The 10,786-nt window shown below is 37.6% G+C and overlaps 1 protein-coding gene across 1 annotated transcript; it reads right to left on the reverse strand.

Moving 5' to 3' along the window:
- Positions 1–7,379: 7,379 nt before the first annotated feature.
- On the reverse strand, positions 7,380–9,859 carry sod3a (superoxide dismutase 3, extracellular a). The gene is made up of 2 exons (XM_051900655.1): positions 9,698–9,859; positions 7,380–8,231 (listed from the first exon to the last, which is right to left on the reverse strand). The coding sequence occupies exon 2, from the start codon at positions 8,214–8,216 to the stop codon at positions 7,554–7,556; it is 663 nt and encodes a 220-aa protein (XP_051756615.1). The 5' UTR covers positions 8,217–8,231; positions 9,698–9,859; the 3' UTR covers positions 7,380–7,553.
- Between the last annotated feature and the right edge of the window lie 927 nt (positions 9,860–10,786).

Consider the following 10,786-nt stretch of genomic DNA (forward strand, 5'->3'; position numbering starts at 1 on the left):
CACATCCTGCATGCTTTCATTATTTTACAAAAGCACAACATTTTGTTGTTATTGTGAGTGCACACAAATAAAAGACTCTTCACAGATTCAAAAGATGTATTACTCTTAGTTGTATGACCAAAAATGACAGAGTATTTTAGGTGCAAGTGATCACGCCAGCGCCTCCATGTTAGCTGTCATGCAGTAAGTGCGGTACTATTCCGCTTTCACACTCTGTACAAACGTTTGAATAGCCCACATTTTTCTAGGTTAACATTAAAGCAAGATGATAAGCCATATTTGAGGTCGATGAATGATAGACGAGCGTTTGGATGTACTAAAATTACCACATAGACCAGCTGTTCTGTCCGTCAGACTGCGTGACTTCGCCAATTCTTGTGGATTTTTTTTCCTGCGACTAATAAAATTTTGGTCGTCTAAGCCTCTTCTCGTCAAGTAACGGTTTAGTTGACTATTACGGGGCAGCCTTAGCAATCAGAGTTGTTTTGGTTCCCCAAAGTTTCCCAGTCGCAACTCACTTGTGTGGGTGTTCCAGTTAAAAGTTCCTGCTGGGAACTAGGACTTACCCACTTCTGAGGACAAATGGAACACACCAGCGCTGCGTCTGAAAACTAAGGCAGCTGACTTGTTGCCTCGCTGCTTTATAGGCAATGACTTTGTAGGCAGCGTTTAAGCATAAAGGTACCCCACAAAACTGATTTCGGACAGACTTGTCAGGCAGCGTAACAATTAATGATCTTCAGCAAAATAGAGCGAGCTTTGGTGATAACTAAGCAAATATTTAATTACTACAATAGCAATTTCTCACTAGAAATGAATTTGAAAACATTGGTCAAAAACATAAATTTACACACAATTTGACCAGCAACAACAACTTTTAGACGCCATCATTATTTTTTAGCTCAACTGACACAGATTGGAAAGCACAGGATTGTGGTATATCAAAGGCAGTAAAGGATACATTTGTGCTGCCTTCAAAAATCGATCAGATGAAGGTATCTCAGGAGACAGGAAGATTTGGACAGATTTGGATGCCTTGATGCCTTCCTACCTTGGAATTAGGGCTGGGACAATACATCAATTAAAGATACAAGATAACTTAAAAATAAAATTTTTAAGTTTTCGTATGCAGCCATTGTATCGTGAATCGATAATTCATGTATTGTCCCAGCCCTTCTTGGAATGCGTTCTCCTAAGGCAGCACTTTTAAGTTTTCAGGCGCAGCCCAGGTATGTGGTATTTGTATGTGACCAAAGAAGTATGTCCGAATTCACAGTACTAATAATGAACGTAAACAACTCACAGAGCTCTTACTTGTACCACCTGACTGCTGCAGATTCATTTCGGCGTTGATAGTGTTGACATAGAAACGCATAATTCCGAGTACGAGGACGTGAACAGCTCCGGATAGAACGTCACGGGTTGCCATCTCGTAATTACGGTTACGGACATGAGCATAAGCTTGTTGTTTTGGTTCAGGAGGAACTGTAAATCCGGCTGATGTTTTTTTTTTGTGGCGTTTGGTGCCTGTCTGTCTAGAACTCTGTGTAGCCTTATGGAACATGCTGATGACATGATGCAACTTAAAAATTCCAATATTGTACGGTAGGCCTACTGAAGAATTTTGAATGCGCAAGGCTTTCAGTGTCATTCACTTCCAGTTATTTTAGCTGTACAAAACAGCTCGTTATGCTGCTTGACATTGCAAACTGATATTGTAATTATAAACACACTGGTTTGTAATGCAAATAGTTTGTCTGTTTACTGCACTTTGTTAATCTAGTTATTTACCTATAGCTAATAAATAAATCAGAAGTCTTTCACATTCACAGAAAATAGCTTAATTTCATGTTGCAAAACAAGGTGAATATAAAATGTAAAAGCAAGAGAAAGAATCAAATACTTCTCGTGTTACAGTGCTGCACAATGGGTGGGCCTGCATTGTTGGATCTCGCCACAAGTAGGAGGCAAATCTTTTGAGTCCGCCTACTGTCGTCTCCACCATCTCCTGTCACAGTCCCCTGCTGCCACTGACTACCTTTCACTCTAGTACTGTAAAACTTCTTAACTAGGACTAAAATCAGAAGTTTGACGTGACACACCGATTGACTCCACGGTGCGCTGCCTCTCATATTTGCCTGCAATCTCCCTGCTGCCTCATGGCAGCTCGTCAGTCACTGTCTTCCCACTGCTACACATATTCACCAGCTGCTTTTTCTTGCTCTTTGGTCCTATTAGACAAGAAACGCCGCATTTGTACTGGAGGATGCGCACGTACATTGTTGAATTATTCATTGCGAAACATACAGAATATTCAGAAGCAGGTGATAGGGTGGTTGTATGAAATCTTGTGGGATTCATTTTACAGGAGCGCATGCATTTTGAGCAGCCTGCGAGCAGTTCAGTTCTTACTCATAAATAATGAAAATAATGGCTTTCGATGGAAGTGTGGTGATGAAACTTTTGTCATTCACATCTTTTTTTTTTTTTCTTTTTTTTTTTTTTGCTAAAGAAAAAAAATGATAAAGGAAAATAATTCTCTTCCTGGTGAAATATAAAACGTTATACTTTTTATATTTATCATATTTCGTTCAGAATATTAAGCATACTAAACTGGGATTACTGTAGTGAATTTATTCAAATTTGGCATAAGCTAATGTCAATGTTTCATGACGGGTCAGAAAGACACCAAAGCAGCAGGAAAAAAAGTCTGGAAAATCTTTTTTTTTATTATTATTTTTTTTTATGTTATGCTATGCTATTTTAATGTTATTTTGGTGTGCTACAACCAGGGTTATTATAGTTAACTAAAGCTTAAAACCATGAACATTTTCGTTTAAATAAATAACTACAGACGTGGACAAAATTGTTGGTACCCTTGATAAATATGATCAAAGATGACTATAAAAATAAATCTGCATTGTTTATCCTTTTGATCTTTAATTAATAAAATCAGCAAAAATCTAACCTTTCATTGAAGGAAAAGAATTGAAAGTGGGGAGAAAATCACATTGTGAAATAAATGTTTTTCTCCAAAACAAGTTGGCACCCTTTTATTCAATGCTTTTTGCAACCTCCTTTTGCCAAGATAACAGCTCAGTCTTCACCTATAATGCCTGAGTTTGGAGAACACCTGACAAGAGATCAGAGACCATTCCTTCATGCAGAATCTCTACAGATCCTTCAGATTCCCAGCTCCATGTTGGTTCTTCTTCTCTTCAGTTCACTCCACTCATTTTATTTAGGGTTCAGGTCAGGGGACTGGGATGGCCATGGCAGAAGTTTCATCTGGCCATAGAAGCCGTACCCGTTTGAAGTTCCAGTCGTGTCTGACAACTGAATATGCTGGAGATTGTTTCTGGATGAAAGCAGAGGATTTTTCTTGAAACCCTCCCGAACAACTTGTGGGGATGTAGGTGCTGTTTGATAATTTGTTTTAGGCTTTCTGAGACTCAAGACTCAACTAATCTCTGCAATTCTCCAGCTGTGATCCTTGGAGAGTCTTTGGCCACTCAAACTCTCCTCCTCACTGCGCATTAGGATGATTTAGACACACGTCCTCTTCCAGGCAGATTTGTAACATCTTTAGTTGATTGGAACTTCTTAATTTTTGCCCTGATAGTGGAAATGGGGATTTTCAATGCTTTAGCTATTTTCTTACAGCCACTTTCTATTTTGTGAAGCTCAACAATCTTTTGCTGCACATCAGAACTATATTCTTTGGTTTTACTCATTGTGATGAATGATTAAGGGAATTTGGCCTTTGTGTTTCCTCATGTTTATACTCCTGTGAAACAGGAAGTCATGGCTGGACAATTTCATGTTCATGATCACCCTGGTGTGCTAAAAAAATGTAAATATGAATGGGAATATACTTCAGAGATATTTTACTCATAAAATATTCTAGGGGAGCCAATAATTGTGGCCAACGTGTTTTGGAGAAAATGATTTATTTCATAATGTGATTTTCCCCCCACTTTCAATTCTTTTCCTTCAATGAAAGGTTAGATTTTTGCTAATTTTATGAATTGAAGATCAAAAGGATAAATAATGCAGATTTATTTTTAGTCATCTTTGATCATATTTATCAAACAACTTTGTCCACATCTGTAAAACTGACCTAAAAACTGATGCTTCCATGGGGTTAATAACCTCAGTGAGATATGCTTTCCAGGATACTGACATTGGCTTTCATTTTACATTTATTTATTTAAATGTTTGGACACACTTGGACTGAATTGATGTTTTTTTCCATGATAGATACGTTTTCATCTAAAGGCTCAAATGCTAAACTAACATAAATTGTTTTTGCATACTACTCCTTACAAAACCAAATGTATTATGTTAATTTATTAATTTTAAAATGGATAACCGCACATCCTCCAGTTAGTTTCCTTAAGAAATGTACCACATACAGTAACAACTCAAAAGGCTTTAGAGTTTTGCCCTGAGCTGTGATCTGAGTAATGGCAGCAGTAAATACAGTTTTGCTTATAAGTTTTTGTATCTCCCAATATTTTAAGAAGCAAAATGTTCCCAGCAAGTATAGCCGCTGGAGTGACTCTCTCATCAGGCATGAGGAACGTACATGAAGCAGAAAGTGTATAGGCTTACAGCTCACAGCTTTGAATAAATCAACGCACAGTAAAAATATTATAATTCTTTTCAGTTCACGATATCAGGCAAACACTAGAGCGATCCCGATTCAGACTTTATGCATAAACATTATTAGTTCAAGCATAGCACTAATCCTAAATTCAAATCTGTTCACTTAGCCCATGGCGGCCTTTCGCAGCAGACATCGCATCTCCCTTCTGAAAGAAATTCATTGCATCCAATTATTTCAGCAGTTCTCCCTTCAAGAGCAGTGTCCCAAACAGACCTTAAGAGGAAGCGCACGGCACATTGCTTTTTATGCCCTTATTTATATTCTGTTTGATTTGTTTATGCCTTGGGAATTGAGGCAGCTTGTCTGTCGGTGGTTGTTCAGTACATAAATCGTGAAACTGAGCCAGGAAAACTTCTGGATTTCAGATATTTACTAGTGAGTGGAAGTCATGTCACTTCTGTTGGCTGGATCTGTCACTTTGAAATGTGTGTTAAAGTCATCATAAAACACAAGATGCGATAGTCATTTCTTCTCTATTGAGACATATATGTGAAACAGCTTCTGGAACAACAACAAAAAAGTAGTGCGGGACTTGATTTTGTCCATGGGGAATTGATTGAATGATTGGATGTTTGTGGTTTGCTATTGGTCAATCTTATGTGAGTGACAGGTTGTCCCGCCCTTGTGCCAGTATACACATAATCAGAGAAGAGAAAAAACAAGAATTGGCAATATTTATTTCATGCTGACTTTAATGTAGCTGTGATGTGGACTTCCCTATTCTCATTGAATTAGAATGGTCAGTCTTGCACAGTGGGCAAATTTAATAAAAAAAATGCATGTGTACAAGGTTGACCAAGAAGCACATGGGTATCACAAGTTTAGAAACACAGGAAGTGTAATATACAAAAAAGCATGTGTGTTAGAATCTTATTATTTTTAATTGCTTCTATGTGCAGTTTGACATGCTTCATAGTTCACCCAAAAATGAAAATTTTGTCATTACTTACCCTCAAGTTGTTCCAAACCTGTATGAGATTCTTTCTTCTGTTGCACACAAAATAAGATATTTTAAAGAATGTTTGTATCCAGACAGTTGACAGCACCCATTGACTTCCATGGTGGGTTTTTTTCCTACTATGGAAGACAATGGGTGCCGTCAACTGTCTGGATACAAACATTCTTTAAAATATCTTATTAATATCTTATTAATATTAAAAAATATCTAAAAATATTAATATCTTATTAATATTAAAAATATCTTAAAATATCTCACATTGTAGTATATTTGCAAGAATAATGTTATCAAAGCCACTGGAAGGCAAGCCTGCAACCTTTAGCCAAAAAAGCGTAACGGCTAATGCTAATGCTCCGGCTCTGGCGGTACTCATAGGCGGTACGCAGGGAAGGAGTTTTGAACAGCGGGCACTGATGTCACTGCCATTGCACAATAGGCTGAGAGGTTCCGCACGTGATTAAGTTAGCCGTTACGCTTTCTCCAATGGTAAGAGATACAGACCCTCTCATCTCCCCTCTCATGTTGATCAGGTGGCAACAGTTAAGCAATGTGATGTTTTGCCCCGTTTCAGATTATCTGCTCAAAATACTTTTGCAGAATGGGAACAAAGACAGCTTTTGTCATGGTACAACAGTCTAGACTGCACCTTAAGACTTTAAATTTTGTGGCGAACTTATGATCTGTTTTGGCCCCTGTTTTTGGTATTTTATCTTCGATAGTACATGTTTACATAAAAATATAAATGCCCCAGCTATGCCCCTGTATGTCTCTAAAAAGACCAAAACTGGTCTAAAAACATGAATTGCTGGATGCCAGGAAGCTATTTAAAAGCATTGAAAACCACCCAAAAATGAAAATTCTGTCATTAATTACTTACCCTCATGTTGTTCCACACCCGTAAGACCTTTGTTCATCTTCGGAACACAAATGAAGATATTTTTGATAAAATCCGATGGCTCAGTGAGGCCTGCATTGACAGCAAGATAATTAACACTTTCAATGCCCAGAAAGCTACTTTAAGACATTTAAAACAGTTCTTGTGACTACAGTGGTTCAACCTTTGTTATGAAGCAACAAGAATATTTATTGTGCACCAAAAAAAACAAAATAACTACTTTATTAAACAATCTGTAGTGATGGGCGATTTCAAAACACTGCTTCATGAAGCTTCGAAGCTTTATGAATCTTTTGTTTCAAATCAGTGGTTCGGAGCGTGTGTCAAGCTGCCAAAGTCACGTGAACCATTGAAATTTCGAAATGGTTCGAAACACTTATGATGTAACAAAGCCTCGTTTACTGAAATCACGTGACTTTGGTAGTTCCGAACCACTGATTTGAAACAAATGATTCGTAAAGCTTTTAAGCTTCATGAAGCAGTGTTTTGAAATCGCCCATCACTACAGATTGTTTAATAAAGTAGTTATTTTGTTTTTTTGGCTTATAAAAAGTATTCTCGTCACTTCATAACATTAAGGTTGAACCACTGTAGTCACATGAACTGTTTTAAATATGTCTTTAGTACCTTTCTGGGCATTTGAAAGTGTTAATTATCTTGCTGTCAATGGAGGCCTCACTGAGCCATCGGATTTTATCAAAAACATCTTAATTTGTGTTCCAAAGATGAAAAAGGTCTTACGGGTGTGGAACGACATGAGGGTGAGTAATTAATGACAGAATTTTCATTTTTGGGTGAACTAACCCTTTAAATAGTCATAGTGTTTGTAATAGCAATAAATCCAGGGAATTTCAAGGTATTTTTAAATATTAATTTATATTAATGTAGGGCATAGACAAAGAATATACAAGGTAAATCATTATTATCCTATTTCAATCATAGTTCCTAAATGTAAGTATCAAGTATTATTCTAAGACACAACACATCCTTTCTTCTGCAGCGCATCTGCCCTTCCACCACATCCGACACTCTCATCTTTGACTCTCGGTTCCCTCCTCCACATCTTCCCCGGGTTCAGTCTTCTGCCACAGGCTTGGAGTAGTAATGCCAATCACACAGCCAGCAATTCTCTTCCCAGCATTCCCACTGCGTTTACTCTCCTCATCTGAGCCCAATCCCAGATCATCCTCCTTCTCATGAATCACCACCGCACGTCCCAGAATGGATTGAGCCCCAAAGAGCTTGGCCTCTGGGAGCTTCAGGAACTGCCTTATAACTCCTTGCTTAGAAACAAAGTTGCCCAGGTCTCCAGGATGACCAGGGTGGTCGACGCCCTGCGGATTGTAATGAGGACCAACAGTGATGCAGCCTTGACTGAGGTCTCCATACTGATGGATATGGATGGCACGCACTTGATTATCAACGGCAGGCAAACCACGGAGGTTGATTTTCACTTCTAAAGTTCCATTGGGTAAGAGCTGCTTGAAGAGGACTTGCCCAAAGATCTCTGGCTGGCTAGATGGTAAATTGGGGACAGGAGTTACTTCACAAGTGGCATAGATTGTGTTGTTGAACTCCACGACTTCCGGCTGTGGAGCTCCGACAATCAAAAGAACTGGATTGTCAGAGAACTCATCTCCTTGTATATGCAGCACCAGCAATATCAGAGGGAATTTTAGGATGATTTTCTCCATGTTGATCTTTAAAGCCTACAATGAAGAGCGGATTCAGTAAAATCATATTTTTTTTAAGAATGTAGTATTTTTTATAGAATAAAGTTCAAAGCTTTGTTCCACGGAGCTTTGAGAGTGGAAGTTGCATTAGGTTAAATAGCACAACTAGATTACGGTGCATTCACACAAGACGTCGGCATTAACGCTTCTGATTTACTTTGAATGGGTGACATCATGCCTTGCCGAAATGAATTGTGGGTTCCGTTGCGTCGCGTCACTGGCATTGCTCGCAGCACAAGTTGAAAAATTAGGCTTGTTCGAGATGCATCTGCGCTGCGCAGACCAATTGGCATATGACATCAAAGTCCCACGAGAGCGTTTGGAGAGCATACGACTCCTTATGCTTTTGAATCGCTCTCGTGGTACTTTGATGTCATACGCCGATCGGTTTGCGCAGCGCCGATGCATCTCGAATAAGCCTATCTTCAACTTTTAAGCGCTAATGCAGGCGTCAGCCAATCACATCGCTTTATGCAAATACCCTAGCGCAGACGCTAGCCAATTGCGTTCATGCAACACCGGAAAGTAATGTGATTGGCTGTTTTCACTATGATGCTCCAAGCTTCAGACACGCCCTCCGTCAAACGTTGACGCCCAGTGTGAATGCAGTGAAATTGTATTTCTTTTTGAATTGCTATGTACCCTTGTGAAAAAAAAGTGTGCTTAATTTTATTAAATGTGCACTTGTAGTGTACTTCAAATCTTGAGAGAATAATTAAAAAAAAAACTGTTGGTCTACTTGCAGATATTATAACATTGATGAAATAAAAAGCCACTTAACTGTACATACAGTACACTTTCATAAGTTTGTTTATTAACACACAAGTCAAGTCACTTTTAAAAAGTGCACTTTGTAATAATGTCAAAAAAGTTTTACTTTAAAGTACATTGTTTTAATAATTGTTTTGTGCTTTAAAGACGTATACTTATTTTGATGTGTTGACGAACATAGTACTTGTACTATAATTTGATCTGTCGTATGTTATTCAATATTAAATATATATACATTTTACATAAAGGTTTTACATAAAGGTTTTTAATACAAATGATATTCTATATTGTAGGTTACCATAAATACACAGTAAATGTCAGTATATTTAGCAGTACACTTTAACCATATTTCAAAGACAATACAAGTAGTTATGAAATTATATAAAGATGTACTTAATTGGGTCAAACAAACGACAGTTTCATCTAACTGCAATTAATATACATTTAAACTACAATACAGTTTTATTTAATTGCAATAAACATGCAATTAAATCGAAAACCTAACATTCTTGCACTTAAGCATATTCTTTTAAAGTATTATTTCCATAATATGTACTCTTTAAAAGCATGTTGTGTCAGCCAAAAAAGCCATTGTTGATTAGTCAACATTAAGTCAATATTTGCACCAATGAAAAAACCAAAACATGCCAAAAACAGAAAAGGTACATTACCGTATAACTGAAATGTTGTCCTTAATCTGTGTGCAGACTGAATATAGCAGTCACAAGATTACTGCAAAGCTTAATCCGTGTGCAGCCCTGAACTGGGGTTAAGAGAATGTTCCCTTGCAATCAAACTTTGTATTATTGATTGGCTGCTCTTCTTGGAACTCATGTGGAACCACAAGTTAACCACGTTAACTTTCCTTGTTATATTTGGTTAGTTACAGTACTGTCATTTTAAAGAGTAGATAAAAATAGGGTGAAGCCTAAACGTTTTACTATAAATGAGACATATTAAATTTGTTGTTAGTAATAGCACACATGAAACTGATTTTATATGCTCTGCAAATCCAATTCCACTTGAAGTTCATGCTTGATGCCACTTCTTAGAAAATATTCATCTCACATGTGGTAACACTCATATGTGAATATCTGACAGTTCTTCTGTTTCAAGAAACCATTTCTACCGACTCTGTCCCAAGCCTGACAAGCCTATTTCACATGCAGTGGACTTTTATTTAATTGTCTTTGAAGGCGGAAGTAAAAATGCCCTGTATTTCAGATTTATACAGAGAGTAGTGCAAAGTCTTGTTAACGTTAACTTTGTTTTTCCCATCACCATCAATTCCCAGCCACGACCAATGATCCAGCTGCTATTATGTAGCTTGTTAGCCATGCCTAGGCTGTGTAATTACCTGTGTCGGTGGCAATGATTGTCTTCTGCACTAGCTGATTCATTGCGGTAAATTATCATAGGAGCTGTCTGAGATGTACAAGAGCTCAGTACATTCAGAGACTTGATTTAAGATTCTCTCAAGGGATGCCAATACAGGTTTTGGGGATTTACAAATCAGATATTGAAAATGAACTTTTGACTAAACATTATAGAAATACAGTATGCTAAAAACTTCACATCTAGTATGTTCCATCTGGCAAATTTTCATCAGACAATATGTGTTTGTCAGTGTTTACTGAGACATCTTTTAGTGTCATTGTGAAAGGGATAGCTCATACAAAAATGAACATTGAATTTTTTGCTCACCACGTTGTTTCAAATCTGCGACTTTCTTCTGCGCCTAACTTCTTCCTCTGTGTTTC

Source organism: Ctenopharyngodon idella, chromosome 7, assembly GCF_019924925.1.
Source record: "Ctenopharyngodon idella isolate HZGC_01 chromosome 7, HZGC01, whole genome shotgun sequence".
NCBI lineage: Eukaryota > Metazoa > Chordata > Actinopteri > Cypriniformes > Xenocyprididae > Ctenopharyngodon > Ctenopharyngodon idella.

Bases quoted from the DNA above. Each gene is read 5' to 3' on its own strand.
- sod3a (XM_051900655.1), bottom strand. From the start codon at position 8,216: ATGGAGAAAATCATCCTAAAATTCCCTCTGATATTGCTGGTGCTGCAT.